The sequence below is a fragment of the Agelaius tricolor genome, unplaced genomic scaffold (assembly GCF_023055355.1).
Source record: "Agelaius tricolor isolate 1412-34295 unplaced genomic scaffold, bAgeTri1.0.p SCAF_11, whole genome shotgun sequence".
In the NCBI taxonomy this organism is placed as follows: domain Eukaryota; kingdom Metazoa; phylum Chordata; class Aves; order Passeriformes; family Icteridae; genus Agelaius; species Agelaius tricolor.
The window spans coordinates 3,438,253-3,457,831 of record NW_027269271.1 but is presented as its reverse complement, the minus strand read 5'-3'; the positions used below and the strand labels follow the sequence as shown (position 1 = coordinate 3,457,831).

At 48.3% G+C, this 19,579-nt stretch overlaps 1 protein-coding gene across 1 annotated transcript in view; it reads right to left on the bottom strand.

The window, feature by feature from the left end:
* Window positions 1–1,360: 1,360 nt before the first annotated feature.
* Window positions 1,361–19,579, bottom strand: part of ACBD6 (acyl-CoA binding domain containing 6) — an 82,183-nt gene continuing 63,964 nt past the window's right edge. The window contains exons 7-8 of the mRNA XM_071435847.1: window positions 5,762–5,792; window positions 1,361–1,957 (exon numbers count right to left, since the gene is read on the bottom strand). Of these exons, the coding sequence (XP_071291948.1) occupies window positions 1,803–1,957; window positions 5,762–5,792 (186 nt within the window). The 3' untranslated portion in view covers window positions 1,361–1,802. The remainder of the gene's footprint in view (window positions 1,958–5,761; window positions 5,793–19,579) is intronic.

The following is a 19,579-nucleotide window of genomic DNA, read 5'->3' as shown; positions in this document are numbered from 1 at the left end:
GGCACCAAGGGATTTAACAGCAATCCACAAGGCTGCTGGGGGAAAGGTTTGGCTGAATAAAGCAGATTATAAACAATAATATATGTCTTTCTCTCCTCCCCCCCCACCCCCACCCCTGCTTTCTTTTTTTTTTGGAAAGGCTCCAACCTCACAAACAGACCTAAAGTGCTATAAACATCTCCAGGGCTGAGCACTCGGCCCCAAATGTGCTCTCTGAAAGCACCAGCACCGTGGCTGCTGCTTTTCATCCTGGCTTTAACAGAGATTTTTTATTACCCAGCATGTCCATCAAGCCAGGCAGTGGCTGTGCATTACTGCCCTGCAGAGAGGTGGCCTTGCTTGTCCCCAACCTTGGTGCCACTAAAGTCAGTGCGACCCCACTACTAGGGTTGGCATCCTTGCTTCATCTGCATCCAGGTGCAAAAGCACCAGGCTGTGATGAGCCAGCCTGCAGCTCCCCTGGGCAGGGCCAAGGGGAGCAGAAGCCATGGATGGGTCTTGCTTAATATTAAGTTATTGGGAAATAGCCTGCCCAAGCCATTGTGTCCCCAGCAGGGAGCCTGTGCTGTGTGTGGTGTGGTGGAGCCAGCACAGTGATTTTGTCAGCGTCAGCAAATGCTGGCAGGAGCCACAGACACTGTGAGGGGCCAAGGCCCACGTGTGCCCAAGCAGCTTCCTGCCACAGCCATGGATATTTCCTCTGCTCCCCCCAGGCTGTAAATCTTGTCTGGGAAAAGCAAACTCATGGCAATATCCCACAGGGAAGCCATGGACTCCTCTTGCCACACACCCACCCAGAGCAGCAGCCTCCTCCCTCAGCACAAACCCACCCTGGCAGCTCCATGGGCCCAGCTGGGGTTTTCTGACGAGGCAGCACCAAACCCCATGATCATCCCACACCCACTCGGCCGTGGCCACAAGGCAATTTTTCCCTCCTTCTGGGTACTTGACCAGCTGAGAAGATCATGAAGTGTCTGAGACAGATCCAGAGGGGTGACAGGGTGGGTGCAGGCTTATCTGTGCTCAGCTCTTACCAGATCTCAGCCCTGGAGGAGCCATTCCAGGGATGGGCACACAACAGGAGCTGCTGAGGTGGTGTTTAAAGCCATTCAATTCAGCAAAGGGGTAAAAGTCCTGTCAGCTTGGAGAGGCTGATTAGCAACATGAGTTGTTTGAGAATCAGAGGGACAGACAGACACCTGTATGACCCTGCTGGCTTTGCAGCTCTCCCTCCCCAGGACAAGAGCTCCAGCAGAACTTCCCAAGGGTTGTGGCTGCACTGAGCTGCCTCCTGTTCTTATGGCTTCCAAGTCACCCTCTGCAAAAAAAAAAAACAAACCCAAAACCAAACAAACACATCGAGGCTTGATCCCAACACTGTGCTTTTATTTATATTATTTGTTTGGACCCAGGGAAAAAAAAAACAAACAAACCAAAATTCAGCCTGAACGGGAGAGATGAGCATCTCACCTGGCCCTGCATCCCCACGGAGGAGCTGACAGGTCAGCCCACACTGCTCTGGTGAGACAGCCCATACAGTACTGCGTTTGATACATTAAAATAACACCTGGGGCCTCCTCCAGGCCCTCTCCCCTCTCCCTCCCCCCTCAATACTGATGAAGGTCAGAGCATGCCAAGCTCTGATGCCATCCTGCTCAGGGCATGCGCTTGGCCCTCGCTCTGGAGAGCCCAGCCAGACCCTGTGCTTTAAAAGGTCCCCTGGAACCCCCGAGGTGTCTGGGGAGGGCAGCAGGGAGCGGGGCAAGGGGTGTTTATTGCAGAGCATCTCTGTGCCCCGGGGCTCAGGGCTGGCCGGGGCCGTGCTGCTGCAGAGCCCGGGTGATGGCTTTGGAGTCCGTCACCTCCTCGGGCAGGCAGCCCTCCTGGTCCCGCAGCCCCGGGTCGGCTCCCGCCTGCAGCAGCAGCTCCACGATGTCCAGGAACTCGCAGGTGGCAGCTGGAGGGGGGAAAGGGAAGGGTTAGTGCGGGGATGCTGGCAGAGGTGGCGGTGCTGGGCGTTTCTGGAGCGGTGGCTGTAGCTGGAGGCAGGAAACGCCGGCTCGGCAGAGCACGGCGGGGCAGAGCTCAGAACACAAAGTATCGCTGTGGATCCAACAGAGCACGGGAAGGAGAAAGGACAGAGCGAGAGCAATGCAAAACCAGGAGTACTGAGGGGGTGCAAGCAGCACCCAGAGCCTGCAGTCCAGTCAGAGGTGCTGGGAGCTGAGGGATCTGCAGGGCATCCCCTGGGACAGCTTGGCTAAGGCTCATTCCCATCCAGGGAAGGGCCCCAGAGTGCTACTGCAGCACTGCAGGGACCCCAAAGTGCCACCTGGGAAAGCACTCCCTGCCTGCTTCTGTACCCAGAATTTATAAAGCATTCACCATCTATAATGGATCTGTAAGCCCTTGGCCCTCACCTGCCTCCTGCACCTCCCGGGGAGCAGGCAGCACATCCCAGGCACGACATCTTCAGTACTGCCTCGCTCCTGGCTTTTGTCCCTCCCTTCTCTCTGCACAAAATTCAGATGGGTTATAGCTGAGGCCACCACCTCCTGGAGCACCAGTTCCATGTGACTGTGCCCATGGCCTGGGACAGCTGTTAATGGCACACATTTTATTCCCCACACCTCTACTGGTAGCTGTTTTTTCAATCCTCATTTTCTCTAAGATAGAGTCAAGTTCAACCTGAGCTCTTCTCTGTCCTAGGATGTCTTACCTAAGGATGCTAAAAGAAAAAGAACCAGGAAAATCAGGAAAACTCTTTACACTGAAGAGCTGGACTTGGCTGACATCGGCAGAAGTCCCAGAGCCTGGATTTTCCCTTCAGCCTGTGCAACTCAGACCCTAGTGAAGCCAAACCTGCCTTACAAGGCCATGAAGCTGGCAGCTTCCTCTTGCATTGGTAGCAATTGGTCTTAATCATATTTTGGGTGTTTTTATAAAGCAACCGACTGACTCCTTTAGTAATTAGAGTGTCTTTTGCATTACTCTGCAGTCTTCTACTGATCCAAAAGGACAAGCAGTAATGTCTCATTAAAATAAATTCAATGTGTGATTGGAGTTTATATTGAAAGGATAAAAAAGGGGTCAAAAAGGGGAAACAGGTTGGTGAGGAAGCAGGTGGGGGTGTGGGTGAGGCTGAGCTGAAGGGGGGCACAGCCCCCTGCAGAAACCAGACTTGCAGAGGTGCCAAGGAAGGTACGGTGGCAGCTTCTGGGGATGGGGAGCTGCTCCCCACAGGGAAAGGTGGCTTTCTCGTCTGGTGCCATGTCCTTGAGCCGGCTGGGGACATCCCTGGGGACGAGCACAGCTGCTGGATTTATCACACCCTGGGACCCTCGATTTGTCAAGGGCCAGAGTGGCAGCCCTGACAGTGGCACGGGTGAAGATGAATTTCCATTCAGCGCAGTTCGCCTCCCGACTCCATTAATCCTCAGGGTTCAGATGATGAATTTTTTTTTTTTTTTATTTTTATTATTTATTTCCCCTCCAGCATCCCCTCCCACTGCCCTGCCCGGCGCAGACAGAGCCGAACAGATGGTGCTTTGCAGGGAAGCCGGAGTGCCCAGGAGGATAGGGAGCCTGCCCACTCCACAGCCACGTGGCCACCGCTGCTGGAGAAGCCTTGATTTCCTCTGGGAGAGGCGGCAGCGATGATTTCAGTGTTCCTGGGGAGTGGCTGGATGGATGGAGAGGAGCCGAGGAGAAGGGGCTGCTCAGCACCGAGCGCACAGCCCGGGCTGCAGCCGCGGCTCCCCCGGTGGCCTCCGCTTAACCCCCGATTAAAGGCGGGGTCAGCGGCCATCGGAAGGAGCCGGGATTTATAACCCCCAGCAGGATGCGCTTTGACACCGGCTGCAATCAGGAGAGCTGTCACCACAAGGACAGCTGTCAGGCCACGCTGCCGGCTCATAAAAAGGGATGCAGACACCCTAAAAGCAGGGGCTGCCTTGCTGATGGGATTTAACCCTTCCCTGGACTCCATGAATAGCAAAAGGGAGGGCCTTGTGAAGGCACTGCTCTGCTCAGAGCCGGTGTCCGTCCATAGGAGCTCTCCTGCCTGCCCACCGCAATTAATGACTCAGTTGTGAAGTGCTGACCAAAACGGGACTGAGAGGTGACAGTGAGTTCCAGTTTCAGGCCAACAGCCACTTGAATCCAACCCAGTCACCCATTTAAGAAGCTGTTTCCAAGCTTTATGATTTATGGCCAGATCAGCAAGAAAGGGAATGAGGATGTCCTGGGGACAGCTGGGCACCCATGGGAACACCAGGCCTGTGTGCCAGCAACCCAGAGAGGCTTCCCAAAGGTGATATACAGGGAGGAGAGAGGGAATAATAAGGGGAAGAAAAAATTTCAAGACTTCACAAACATTTGGGGAGAAAATCCTGGGAAACTGTAGTTATTGAAACACCTGAGCTGGAAGGGTAGATCAGAGAAACTATTTCTGAAATAATGTTCATTATATTAGTTATGTTTGCTTGTGTTGAACAACTGCTTCAGTCCCCAGCCAGAGGGATCCATCTGCATAGAATTTAAACTTAGGTGGTGTATCCACCTTTTCCTTTCACATATTGGGCTTGCTAGAAGCAAGTGCTCTTGGATAACTTACACATGTGCTATTCTTTTGCACAATCTACTGTGAACCCCTCAGGAGGTGGAAAAGCATCTTCCCAGGAGAGAGAATGCCCAAATGTGGAATGGCTCAGGAAGAGAAAGAGGCAATGTGTCATTTTAAGTGCTGTCCATCTGTGGACAATGCTGTGCTAAGCAACAGATTCACCATTCCTGTCACAGTGACAGGAATTTGAAAAATTGAGTATCCTACAGGAAAGATAGGAGAAATCACACATTACTGTAACTACAGTCTTGGTTCAGGGACCCTGGAATCTGGGAGCTGAGCTCCAGATCCAAATGCTGTGCCTTGGACTGATGTCTGCAAAGCAATTTTGCTATTCTGCTAATGTCCTTGTGGAGAGATCAAGAAGAGAGAGAAAGACACAAACACTTCAGAATGACAAGTATGCTCTTAATTACCGTGACAGGCATCAAGAGAGAGTACAAGACAATAACTGGCTATGTCTTAATTTTGGGAAAGAGATTATGATCCAGATTAAATTGATACTTTTTTCCTATTCCCCGCACATCAGCACCACGCACATCACTTCAGTCTCTGCTTTTCTCATTTGGAGATAGAACAAACTTTCAATTAAATCACAGATCTAATTAGCCTGTAATTGTAGGAGGGACACTAACTGTGATGTGCCTCTGCTGATTTTGGTAGTAGAGAAGCTGCTGCTCTCTCAGCTGTGATCAAACAGGTTTGTCACCAGGACACATGAAGGTGGAGACCACCTTGTTTGTCCCCGTCCCCTGACCTCTGTAACCTGTTAAAACTGGCACAGACCCTCCCTGAAGGCCAAGGGATTTGGCATACCCTAACCAGAGCCACTCCTGGCTCTGCAGGTGGCACACAAACATCCTGGTCACACAGAGGTGTACAGGGAAAATCTGCATCATTAATTGAGGGAAAAGGAAGGCTTTAAGGTGACATTTGCAGAGGAGAATGAAGGGAGGGCAGCAATTTTCTCCTACCCCTACCATCCTGGGATTTGCTAGTGGAGGTAGCCACTGGTTAATCAAATCCAGCTTCCTTGCTCATTTTTCTCCTGGAAATTGTTTTCTGTGTATAAAGCACTTACTCCAGCTACAAACCCACACTGCTAAGAAGGAAGAGCCAAGCTTAGAGGCAGCTTACCATAATGGAGTGCAGTCTGGCCTTCCCCATCCTGAAAAAGAGAAAGAGACTTGATTTTAGAGGTGTAGGTAACATTGTGGTAATACAAACACATCCCAGTTTTAAATAAATAGGCTGAATCCCAGCAATGTTTTAATTGACCAGACAAACAGCCAGGACACCCAGCTACCTGACAGCTGGGATTTGAATCATCATCCACCATCACTCCCTATTGATGGATAATCAATATCTATCCACCCATAAGAGTGCGTGGATCACGTCATGACGTGAGTATAATTCAGTTCATACTGTTATCACTTCCAGCCCATAAAAATGAAGGATTTCAGTCCTATGGCTTCACTCTGGGATTCTCACTACTCCTGGTGCTTTAGTGCAAGATGTTTCAGTGCAAACCCAGCTTTGGCCAACTACCTGAGAGAGGGGCAAAGCACTGGGATGCTCACACAGCTTAGTGCACTGAGCTCTTCAGCACATGGGAGCACAAAGGGGAAAAAAAACCCAGTTTCTTCCACCTGAATAAATCTTAGGTCCCTGCCTTCAGAATTTAGGTCCACCCTGATACCCAGGCTAAGTTCTGTCAAGTCAGGAAAGGGCACAGTGCTCAGGGATGAGAGCAAGCTGCCAAACTCATCCTTGTGAAACACCTGCAGTGCAAGGGCAAAGCAGAGTGTGTGATTTGTAGGTGTTGGCACACAGCTCCCTGGTCCAGCTAACACTTGAGCCACTGCATCAGCTGCAATGCTTTGAGCAGTGTGACCCCTTCCCAGACTCCTGTGTCCCCTCCCCAGGGCTCTACCACAGTTGATGCTTCACATCCAGCACTGCAAACCCAGGCACCTCACCCTGCCACAGCATCATCCTGCCACCAGAACAGGTGAAATCACAGAAGGAAAGAATTATGGCCCCTCTGCTTTCACTACCCCAACCAGGATTAGCTTCTAATTCAGTTCTTTGCCTCCTTAATTTATTTGCATCTGTTTATGGGGACTTAAGTTTTTAATTACCATCATCTTTGGGATTAAGGTGCAAATTCTACAGTTTGCTGTAGATTCTGGAGCAGGTGAAAGAGAAAAGAACAAGAAAACAGGTAGAAATTCCACTCATAGCTGGAAGTCTTCTGGTTTCTCAGTGTGTTATTCTGTTTGATATTAAGCCTGTTGAGCTGAGGAATTAGGAATGACCTGTGTTTTGGGGTGGGAGGTGCCATGCTTTGCTCTGGGACACTGCACCAACACAACAACCACGGCAGCAACAGGGATAAAAAGCCAGATGTAACAGGTATTTGCTGCCTAAATGCCCATTTCATGTCTTTTCCAGGCAAGGGGGTGGGAGGGTCTGATCTTTCCTTCCATGTGCCACTATGTCCCATTCATGTCACTCAGAGCAGTGTTTGAAGATGCCTCATTTCAGAATCCTATTTCTGCCCAAACTGTGGGGAGCACAATGCAAATGGTGTCATTAGAAGGTACCACAAACCAAAGAGCTGAGGGAATCACAGCCAGCATCCATGGATTATTCCACACTAAGGTAAGCAGTGTGAGCAAGTGCTCCTGAGCTCTCCTTAAGCACATGGCTGCTTGGAGGAGTGACAGGGCCAGCACTGACTTCAGCAAAATACTCAGCAGGGCTGGGGAAGGAGAGGCGGGAGTGCTCGAATGAGTTATTGGAAAGGCAGGATGTCAAATGTGTGGGCTGGGGGATGGGAATCCAGCTCCCCTCTGCATCACCACCTCCAAGACAGCAGCCAACAAAACCCACAGGTGAATGGGACTGGAGCCATGCAGCAGAAACCCCTTCCCACGGGAGTGCTTTGCTGCAGAACTCCCTATTAAAACACAGAGGGCTGCTCCAGGAATCCTAGAGACATTTGTTCCTTTTCCAAAGGCCTGCAGAAAGCACTGCTGTTTCAGCAGCTGGCTGGGGATAACAAGGTTTTTTATTTCTCTTAGATGTACTTCCTGGCATCTGCTGGGCTAAGGAGGGAGCACAGGTCTCTGCATAGGAAATGCATCCCTTTAATCCCAGTGTGGTTTTTAAAAAGAACTATTAATCCAATGTTATGCAAACATGGTTTGCACTTTATTTATGCTGCGGATTTTCCCCCTGCTTTGAGCCAGCCCAATGGCCAAATGCTATTTGTTACACTTCTCAGATGCCGTGCTGTTTGCTTCTATTTCCTCTGTGACAAATTTTAATCCAGGTAAATGGAAAAAGCTCTAGTGTGGTCACTCACTAAAGGCCTTGAAAGCCCTCGGGAAGCTGCTGATCTCAATCCCTCTTTGATTTGGCTTTTTGGAGCACTGTGGCTAATTGCAGCCTGATGTACCCGGCTGCTCCAGGTATGGCCACGCTGAGCCTTCACAGCAAAATGGTCACACCTGGAGACTAATCAAAGATGGGCTGTAAAAGTCAGGATTACAGCTCTCTTTGTGGGAATTATGTGAAACAAATATTATGTGAAACAAATATTGCCTGCCAGGCACTGAAGTGTCTGTTTTGCAATCAAACACCACGTGCAGAAGATGAGTGAAGATGAATTGTAGCTGGCCTGGATGCAAGGGGTATTTCCTGATGTGCAACAGAAAGCAGAGGCCTCTTGAGCATCTTAAGGTCCTCCTCCCAAGATGTGTCTGTGTTAGAATGGATGATCCCAAACAGGGAATGGGCAGGTACAAGCCTCTGTCCTCACCCCATTGGCATCAGCCAGGAACAGGGGATCTGGAGTACATCCTTTGCAGCCAGGAGATGCCAGCAGTGATCAGATGGATCCTCTCAGCAGATGGACCAAAGAGAAGATGCTGAGTAAAGGTAGGTGGGAAACAGGAGATAGGCAGCTCTGGGCCAACACTGAGCCAGGATGCCTCTGAGAAGTGCCCTTTCATGCATCTGTATCAGCTGAGAAAATGTTATTGTCACAGGTTAAAAAGGAGGAAACCTGCTCTGATTTGGTGAACTTCAACACAAAGGAGGGGAGCAGCCAGGCTCAAAGCAGCAATACACCTTCTGTAAAGGCTTGTAAGGCACTGGTAGGCCCTTGTCCCAGAGCCCTTTTAGCAATTCTCCATCTGTAAAAAGGAGGAGCTTGTGGAAATGGCAGAACCCACACAGGCAGACAGAAAGTGACCAGGAAGGAAAGACCATGACACATTCAAATGTAGGAATGCTCAGTCCCAGACATGTTACTGACCAACAACAGATCTGATTCCAAGATTTCCTCTTGCCTCCTAATGCCATGTGCCACCCCTGGTGGCTTCTATAGCCTCCTGGCACATCTGGCCATGTCAGAGTGACAGCTGAGCTGCATGGCCTTTAAGGGAGATGAAAATCCAATGTCCATGCCTACCAAACCCATCAAAACAAAGATGCTACAAAATCACTGGTACTTCCTACATGCATGGTCTGTGACAGATGTCACTCAATGAAAATCCAACTACCAGTGGATAACTTATTGGATAACAGGATTTTGTTCTGCTCCTGAGAAATTTAAGCAAGAGAAATGGGAGAAGATGGACCGAGCGCAGATGGACCAACTGTCTTATCTGCTAAGTGGCACTGTGGCTGCTGCACATGAATTCTGTCTTATAGCTGATGGGATTATACTGGTGCTGCCAACCCATGTTCATTCCTTGGGAATTTCTGTTCCCTGCTTAACCTAACACAAGGTCTGGACTGAAGGGCAGAGGCAAGGAAATGGCTTGGCTAAACCTGCTGAGATGCTGTGCACTCTGTAAGACACAATTTGCCATTTCAAGTAGACTTTGACTGGCCAGTGTCTGACTGTGGTTTCATGGGACAGTTTTAAAAGCAGTGCTGTATAAACACTGATAGCTCAGAGCTGCTTCATTCACCCTCCAGGCTGTGTGCAGTGGCAGGGTGGCTCGGAGGGAGACGCTGCCTCTTCCACCATCTCACCTGTTTTGTTCAGCACCAGTGGAGAAAGAGGAAAAACAAATCCATGCTTTGGTCCAGCCTGACCCCATATTGGTGATGAAGCTGGGCCTGGACCCTCCACACCAGCACAAGTGTCTGGAGGGGACCCCACACCTCCTTGAGTGCTGCTCCACACCGAGACCTCACCTCAACACCTTCAGCCACCATCCCAAGCACAGCAGGAAACCTCCACACTAACCCTGCCCTTTCGAGGGGTAGCACGTGTGCTCTTTATTTTAAGGTATTTTTTTTCCCCCATATCTCCTTTCTGCTCATTTGTGGCACCTTTTAAGGTGCAGGGCTCGTTCCCATTGACAGACTCCGAATGCTGGCAGCGATCGCAGGAGTTAAGAACGATGATGTGATAAGAGTGTTTAACAGCACTGAGTCCAGGGCAGCACGATGGGCCAGAGGGAAGATAAATATTTACACTACACCTTTAGAAGGTGAGTGAATAAAAAGGGCCAGAATAATACAGACTCTGAACAAGCACTGATGCTTAGGAGCTGTAATATAAATCTCTGCAGCCTCACACACTCACTCAAGCCAGGGAGATGAAAAATAGCAAGAAAATACTTCCCTCCACTTTTAAAAAGGGTTTTATTTCTCATTTGTTTCTACTTGAGACTTCAACTTCCCAACAATTTACTTTAACCTCATCATCATCTTATTCTCTCTCTGAAATTTTCTCTCCAAGAAGACTGAGGGTAAGGCTCAACACACCAGAATTTACATGCTAATCCCCACCAATACTAAAACCAGGCAAATATAACCAGTCTGAACTCCACCAGATGATTCAGCAGGAGACATCCCCATGTGCATCCTTGGTCCCAACTCCAAGGCAGCTCAGGCACTCTCCAAGGACCAATACCATGGCACAAAGGATACAGGGCATCCCCTGCTAGAAGCAAAACCAAAAAGCCTGCACTGGTCATGAAGAGCTGTTATTTAGGGATTGCAAATAACCCAGGCTGACAAGTCCAGGGCATCCTCTTAAGTTTGGTTCCTCAATTAACTCTCCCACCTCCCCTGTGTGTGCACACAGGTTTGGCAGGGTTCCCTTTCTCACTGATCTGTCCCTCTCCAAGAGCTCTCAGCTCTCTCCTCTGCTCATTCCTCCCATTCTGACCATTTCCTGCACTGTGCCAGGCAGATATCCCTCAGGATGGAAGGTGCTAGACTGGCTTTTTATCATCACCTCTTGGGCCCTTCTCCAGAGCCTACTGCCAGGCCATCATTTGGCCTATCTTCTAAGTGCCTCACAGATAAATTAGATCTGCATAGAGAAGCAATTATTACATTTCTAATGGCATGAACCCTTACAGCACAATCTGCTACTGAAAGGCAAAGAAAATTGCATTAGCTTTTGTTTGATTCAAAATTATGATCAAGGGAAGAGGGATGTCGAAGCCCTTTAAAGCCAAACCTCTGAGCTGGGGATTTTTCTGTCTGGGGACCTCCCTGCTCGTATTCACCGCTGGAGCTCATACTCATGGTTCATTTAGGAGTACTAATTTGGAGAAGCCTTTGCTTGTAAAGCTGCTGTTAAAAGCAGATCTAAGAAAGCTCAGAGAGAAGAGGATGCCCAGGAACCACCACTGGCTCCCTCCTGAAGCCTGCATCTGCTAATGCTCCCAAAGGCCCCCAGCCCGAGGAGTTCAGTGTGCCAGGGTTATGCTAATCCCTCATCGCCCTAGTTTCTAACTGGTGCTGTACCTAAATTTCCAAGTGCAATTTCAGTGGGATTTATCACATCTACTATGATCAGCATGTAGTGCTGCTGGCACAGATACAGGCTCTCAATATCCCACTGCAGACATGGCTGTCATTAACTGCAGAACAAACTGATTTCTGAACCCATGCAGCAGCTCATGCAGCAACACTGAAACTCTCAGGGATGTTTTGCTGTTGAGCATTTTCAACCCATTTTGCAGCCAGCACTCTGTGCCCAGCTGTGTATTTGGACATATTTATGGGTTATCCAAATAATATTTGCTACTGCCTGTTACTTTCAGCACCAGGCATCTTGCTGCTCATCAAACAAGTGTGTTGGTGCAACAGAAAAGACTGCCAGGAAGCTGCAGGGATCAAAATTGTGTTCGGAGAAGTCAATGCCTAAACCTGTAACAAGTGTCACAGTGCTGTGGCTGAGCCAGCCCCTGGCAAACCATGCAAATGCCATCCCAAGCTAGGGACAGGATGATATTCCAAAGGGCAGGATGCTAATATCCTCTTCTCAGGGTGCTTCCCTGCCCCCTCCCTGCATAAAAGTTAGTGCTCCTGTACTGCTTTATCACTTTAGCATGGCTGAGGCAGATACCTGCTTATTTAAGGGGCAGGATAAATGGGCTGAGACAGCTTTCCCATCCCCAATTCACTAGGGAACGCTTGGAAATTCCACCTGACACCGGGAGCGCTCTGTGCTCTTAAACAATCTCCCGTCTGATCCGATTGTTCCCCAGTGGGGAGGCAGGCTGCAGCTAGCTCAAGAGTCATTGATTGGATTAACAGCCTAATTCCCAACAGATGAATAGAATACTGATGTCTTGTCAGCCCACATCATAGAAGGAAAACACAATCTGCTTCTACAGCCCCGAAATTTAACCCTTTGCTTCCCTGCTCCCCCCCTCCCCGGGGCTGGATGCAGGGTCCAGCACTTTCAGCTGGAGATCTTACCTATTTAAATGAGAAAAGATTTATTAACCTTTGGGACACTCTGCCTCATCATTGACATGCCATGGTATTTTCTGTAAGAAACCTTCTTTTTCACCCTTTCCACACACAAGAGATTCATACCAGAGACCTTTATTATTTTTTCTCCTCTCTTTTCCACTTGCCAATACAGGGAATGCTGTATGCTTCACAGTAAGCTGCTGAAAATTCATCAGCTCAGTGATACTTCTCCTAAAACATACAGATATTGAACGTTTTCTGAGTCTATCATTTGATCAGCAGGATGGATCTGCCTGGAAAGAAACATCCAGCTGTGCTGCAGGAGAGGCATCCCTGCAATGCCCTCTCCCTCCAATAGCTCTTGGCAAGCTGTGGGGTAGGGCAATGAAGCTGGGCACATCATTTGCTCCTGGAAAGCTCCTGTTCTCCACCTCCTAATGGAGACTCTAATGTTTTCTTACCTCATAGAAAGGCTGTGATAAGAAATTAATTGCTACTGGTCAAATGTTCACTACCACAGAAGCAGGACTGTGTGCATATTAAAGAGATTCTCCAAGAAAAAAATTTATTTATGGAGTCCTTGGCACTGTCTGCGTTTATTTCCTTGTTCAGGAGACAAGAATAAATAAAAATCATCTGATTTTAAGGAATTCTTTCAAAAGGACCCTATTTTTTTCTCAGATCACTGGGGTCCATAATGCTGTGGGGTTTTTTTTGCTTCCAACACTCACCTTCTATGCTTGCATTTACAAAACAGGCAGGTATGTGAGGGTGTTACTGTGAGGGTGGGGAGGCCCTGGCACAGCTTTCCTAGAGAATCTGTGGCTGCCCCATCCCTGGAAGTGTTCAAGGCTGGGCTGGATGGGGCTCTGAGCAATTTGGTCGAGTGGGAGGTGTCCTTGCCCATAGCTGGGGGTTGGATCTGTGTGGTCTTTAAGGTCCCTTCCAACCCAAACCATTCTAAGATTCTATACATTTTTGAAGACTGCAAGGTGTGCATCACCCAAGATAAGCCAGGCTGTGCTGTGAAGCAGAAATATTTGTTATATTTCTGTGTTATATCTGTTATATTTCCAGTGTTATTTGGGTTTTACAGCTCACATGCAGAGGGGAAACACTCCCTCCATCACTCCTTAACTCTAACAAACTAATTAGCCCAGCACTAACATGACTAATAGGACAAAAAGCATGAAAGGATGGAAGTGCACACCCTTTTTTCCCCCCTTCTATAACTAGTAGCTTCTAGTCATGATGACAGTTTTCAAGACTACAGTGTCTTATAACATTATTATGCATATAATAAACTTGCTAGGAGACTGAATGAAAGAAACAGTCCTTCCCTCTCCTGGCTTCCAGTACATCAACCTTACAGATAGTCCTGTCTTCAGAGAGACAGTGTGTCACAGTGTGCTCACAACATGGGCAGTGGGGAGGCATTAATGACAGAGCTGCCCTAACCAAAATAATTAGCCAGAGACGCCTCGTCGACTCAAACAATTCAATTAATGCCCTATTAGTATTTTAAAGTGGTTCAAATTATTAGCTCTTTTTACAATTTGAAACCACAATGTTTAATTTTCATCCCAGATGTGAACTGTTCCAGGATGGCAATAAATAAATAAATAGATAAATAAACTCAATGAGCCCTGTCCAGCCCAGCTCCTGCCCTGCAATAGGGGAGTGTTGTGCATTCACGAATCCAGGTTAAGGATGGGGACTGGGGCAGTTGTGCCCTGGAACTAGCAGACTGCAGGTTTTATAAATACATACAGAAATAATTAAAATCTAAGGGGTTTAGAAGGGTTAATCTCCTTTAAATAATCTCTGCCACAAAGCCTGTAAAGTCACTGCTGGCACGATGCCCACATGGGACCGGCTGTCGGGTATCAGGACAGCACGTGTGGATGGGAGCAGGGAGATTAGGAGGCAGAGGTGGCCCATCAGTGCTGCTGCCCCACAGATGGCTGCCCCAGGCACTGCCCAGGGGCTGCAAACCTGCAGGAGCAGGGCTGGATTCAGCACCAACCAGTAAGTCAACATGCCACTTGTTCCACCTGACTAAAGAGAGAGAAGGATGCTTGATTAGGGAGAGTGTTGCTGCCACTGCTTGGTTCACCTCAGCCTGTGCTGACTGCAAGGCAAATGCTGGCTGATATTTATTTAAAGGGATTCAGGGCTTTGGAAGTAACTCCTTTTCCTCTGCAGGCTTGAACCTAAAGCCCTGCATGATGGAGGAGATGTTGCACTTTTAATTGTCAACTATAATGGCTCAGAGCTGCCACTCTGTCTTTCCAGACATCCTCTTTGTAGAAACTGTCATTTAAAGCCAACAACTGAGTGACCATGAGAGAGGAAAAAATCCAGAAGAAAGCAGAAAAACCACCCCTGTGGGGGCTAAAGCAGTGCCTGTCCCAAACCCACAGGTTTGATTCCCTTGATTTGGGCAAAGGCAGGCCCAAGTGAAATGCCCAGGAATGCCATGGCAGAGCTGGAGCACTGTCAGAGAGGTTGTGATGTGAGGACAGGCACAGTTGCAATAAAAGCCAAGTCACAATGTGCTGCAGGAGGAGCAGAGGTGCTGCTAACAGCCCAGGGAGCTTTTTCTCCTTCAAGTCAGGGAGGATAAAGACTTTGGAGATTCTTTTAGTGCCATAAACCTTCCTTGGCTTGGTGTGCAAAATCAGCACTTTCCACGTTGAGACATTCTGAAGCATCCTCTGAACTCATTAAATGAGATCTGGATTTTATTAAGCCAAGCTTGAGAAACCCTGGGCTAGCAGGGAAGCTGAGTTCCAGTGGCACACAGCCCTCAGCATGAAAAGCACATTTTTTTCCTCTCCTCCTTTACTGCCAGGAACCTTGTTCAGACATCTCAAAGCACCTGAGGATAGTGCTGTGACCTGCAGCCTCCAGACAGCCTTTCCCTTCCAAGCATGCCTGTTCCTTAAGGATGATGACTCCTCTTTGTGGCTAATCTGGAATTAGAGAGGACATTTACCGCTCACAGCATCTGCCAGAGGGGGAAGGCATCAGAGCCTGGATCCTGCCCCACAGTGGAGCACTGCCAGGGAGAAGCCAACTGCATGTGTTGACTTAAGAAGCTCCCATCTCATCACCTCAAAGGGTTGCTGTTTTTGTGACCTCCAGCAGCCTTTTAGCAGCCTCTGTGAATTGTATTAGTAGCTGATTTACCATTTGTTATTTTATAAGGCATGAAGCTGCTCTTTCATTTGCTCATGCACCACCAAGTACAACTACACATCAGACTGAAAACTCAGTCTGTGATCACTGGGGCTGTTTCCTGATGGAAGAAAGGAGGAATAAATAGTGAGGGAAAAGGCTTATTGGTACTGCTTATTCCCAGACAGTCAGGTTTCCAAACAGCTATTAATGAAGTTCTACTACTGAAGAAAAAAAAAAAAGGAAAAATGTCTGGAGAAAACTGCCTCAGGACATCAAACTCTATCAGTAACTGGGATTTCTCGATGGAGTCACAGTGCTATTAAAATACAGCTGAACTAAGTGCTTGCAGTTTGGTCTGTCATTAGGTATTTAGTGAGATGCAAAATTGATCTTCACTTTAAAGGGCTCTTTCAAAGTCTAGAGGCAACACTTGCTCTCTCCTTGTGCTGTATAATAGAGATGTTCCTAATGAAATTCAGCAGGAACTGGAGGCAACCAGGGAAAACCTCAGCCAACTTTATAACAGACAGATTTATGTTCAGGGGTGTCCTGCTCTTCGAATGAGTTATTCTGCACAGGGCAGGGATAACAGGTTCTCCATTCATGGCTTGTACAAGCGTGGCAGAAGGTCAAGTTCCCTGGTGGTGCTGGCTCTGTGCTCAGGGCTGGGGCTGCAGTCACATCTGGGGCTGGGCTGAGCAGCTCCATCCCATTTCCTACTAAAGCAGCCCAGGGAGCCCACTGGGACCAGCTGGGCCTAGAACAGGGCCCAGCCCACTGGAGCAGATGGCAGGTGCTGGTGGTGGCAGTGACATGGGGCAGTGCTGAACCAGTGACCCAGAGGTGAAAGGCTCCATATCTCCCATTATCAATCCCCAGAGCCCCCTCAGGAGTAAGTGTTGATACATTAATCTTTTTGACTGATGGAAACAAACATTCCACAGGGGAATCTTTATTTATATTGAGCCCAAATCATGCTTAAAAACATAAAGTTAAGGGCAGGCTTAGGTTTCAGCCTTCCTAGTTAATGCCACCTTTTTTCCCTTCCACCAAATTTAAAGAGCACGTCATCAAGCATTAGTCTGAGCACAGCCCCAGTGTGGATGGCTGCAGTAAATAATAAACTGGTGTTTGTGTTTCCTGCTGTGCATGCTGTCCTCCTAAACAGTTTAATAAAAAAAGAGTATATTTCCAAGCACTGCTGGAGTGCCTCGATGAAGCATGTGGTGTAGGATAAATACCTCCACATCAGGACACTTTTCAAAGCCATCAGGCAGAGGGGTCAGTCTGTTGTGGGTTTTTTTAAAACTGCACAAGCTAATGCTTTAAGAGTGTCTTGATGGAATCAGGGAAATTGGATTGTCCCCCCATTTGCTGGCCTAAAACAAGCCTTTTTTTATTTATCCCATTAGAGGAACACAAGAGAAACCTTTTAAATGTCACTAAAATTTTCCCTGCATTGCAAAACCCAGTCAAAAGGGCTTTAATTTTCCCTGAGACCTCTTAAGTAATGCAGTATGTCAAGATTTAATACCTTGTGTGCAGGGGATTGTCTGCATTCTGTGCTGTTTCACCAGGGTGACTCCATAGGGTCAGTCCTGGTCACTGGATTCGGTCCCTGTCAGCACTGAGCTGCTCAAACAGCCCACACCACTTCAGATCAGGTCTGCTGAACAAATAGGCAAGGGAAAACAAGATGAGATGAAGCTTTCCCTGGACCAGTCTGGGACTACCAAAAATTCAGCAGCGCTGCTCACTCTCCAGTGATTTTGTTCTGTGAGTTGGGACTCTCAGGTTTTGGAAAAGCCTGTCATTTTTAGGCTTTATTCACTTATTTATAGGAGAGCCAAGGAGAATTGTCAAGAGGCACTTTTGTACATAAGGCTCCACATTCCCCTGGCACATTTAAGAAGACAAACAGGGAAATATCACAAGCAGAGCCCAGGATTGTAAACTGGCAGTGCACAACACACTAATTCACGCTGGCTAAAGATGGCAACAGGACCATTACACCTTTGAAGGCTGGGCTGGTGCCCACTCCAACCTTGCTGTCCCAAGGGCTGAGGGCATTAATGCCAAAATAGCTTCTCAGAGCCCCTGGGTGCTCATCCCACTTTTCAGCCACCCTGGGAGCCATGGGTGATCTGACCTCCCAAAGTAACCCCAGCTAGTAACATTTGCTACTAAAATACACCTTTATTTTGCTCCTGTGGGATATGGGAGCTCTCTATCCACACTGTCCATGTTTCTTTTTGCAGACAGTGGACTTGCCATACCACAGTGAAAGAGGACCTGGGATACCAAATCATTTTGGGCTGAGTGTGTAATTCTCCCCAAGCCTGGTTTTGTAGAGAAAAGAAGAATTGGAAGGCAATGAGCATCCACACTGGGGTATGTGAGCCTCCAGTCTCTTGTTCCAGAATTCACACAGGTGTACTGAGAGCTGGGAAAGGGGCAGAACCCAAGAAATCGAGCAAGAGGAGGCACATCCCAGCCTCTCAAACAGTCCCAATAAAACCCAGCCCTGAGACCAAGACACTGCCTACTGATCTTCCCTGCATGGCTTCATAATCTATTTTACAAAATGTCAAAATCCAGCACGAAAATTGTAAAAAAAGAGGGTAAGGAAAAAAAAAGGAAAAAAAAAAATCAGACTGGCTGGTTATTGGACCAGGGGCTGTGTTAAAAGGATCAGGAGGTGGTGGGCCAAGCAGTGGGGGAGGGAATGGGATAAAGTAGTGGGTCTAATCAAATCAGTTTAAAAAGCTGCAGCTCTCGGAGTTAACCTTGCCAATCAGGAGGCGGCGGGAGCATGTCTGCGCACATTAAAGCGGGAGCGCGTCCTTGAACCCCCCGGCCCCGTCCTCCCGCAGCCAGCCCGGCCACCCCGCAGCCTCGGCAGGCAGCAGCAAGGGCCAGCATTAAACTCCCTCCTCAGCCTCGCTCAAGAGGAAAGCAGCGCTGCAAAGGCAGCTCGGAGGCTTCCCTGAGATTAGAGGTGAGCCCATGGGATTAAGCCGGCAAGAGTTGGAGAAATGTTAAAAAAGAAACAAACCAGAAAAGAGGGAACACAAGGAGAAGCCCTCCCGTTGACAAATGCTGTTGCATTGAGCCTGGCAGCTGTGAGAGGCATTACCAACTTTTGCTAATGACTAAGGGCACTGAAGTCACTTTAAAATAAATATTCACTAGGAATTACACGGGTAATCTAAAGGGATTATCCTGCTGCCTTAACAGGTCCATAACCCAAACATTAAATGGTCTACACATGTGTTTGCATTAATTTTGACCCAAATCAACCCTTCTGCTAAAAGCTTTGGAAAGCCAGATTAAATTTTGGAAACCATGGGCCTGCTCTGAGCTAGGGTTCTTATAAATTCCTCCAGATCCTCTGTTTTCTGAAGGAAAAATAGGGCTGAGCTCTTGGAAGCCAGGAGCCAGCCAGCAGCCAGGGAAAGGCTTTAGCAGAAACACACACTCAGAACATGAAGCAGCAAGCACAAATCCAGCCTGCCACATAATCCAGTCCCTGTGGTAAAAGTATCTGTCTTCCCTGGGGAGACAGGGAATGCCCAGCATGGGAAAAAGGAGCACTGATGTAGAGAATGGGACAAAGCCTCAGTTTCCCCACCTGTAAAATGTCACATTCCTTCCAGCTGGGGCACTTGTCCCTGTGCCTCAAACTCCTGGAGGGCAATTTCGGCTGATTCTAGAAAAGCTCCATCAGAAAGCCATCATCAATCAATCAATCCAGGAAAACTCACCCTAAGCACATCCTGGTCATGCCACAAAGACTGCCAGGACCTAAAGCAGACTGGAAATGATGGCTAAAGAGGTTCAGCTTGTACTGATGCAGCAGCCCTGAACACCTAATTCCATCTACCACGAGTTTATGCAAGTAAAGCCCTTCTGTGGGCTGCATCAATGCCTGATGTCTAATGAATACTAAACTTGGATCTGCAAATGTCCTGATCACTGTGTTTCTCTGGGCTGATAGAGGCAGCAAGGTTGGGAAAAGCTGGGCAATACCTG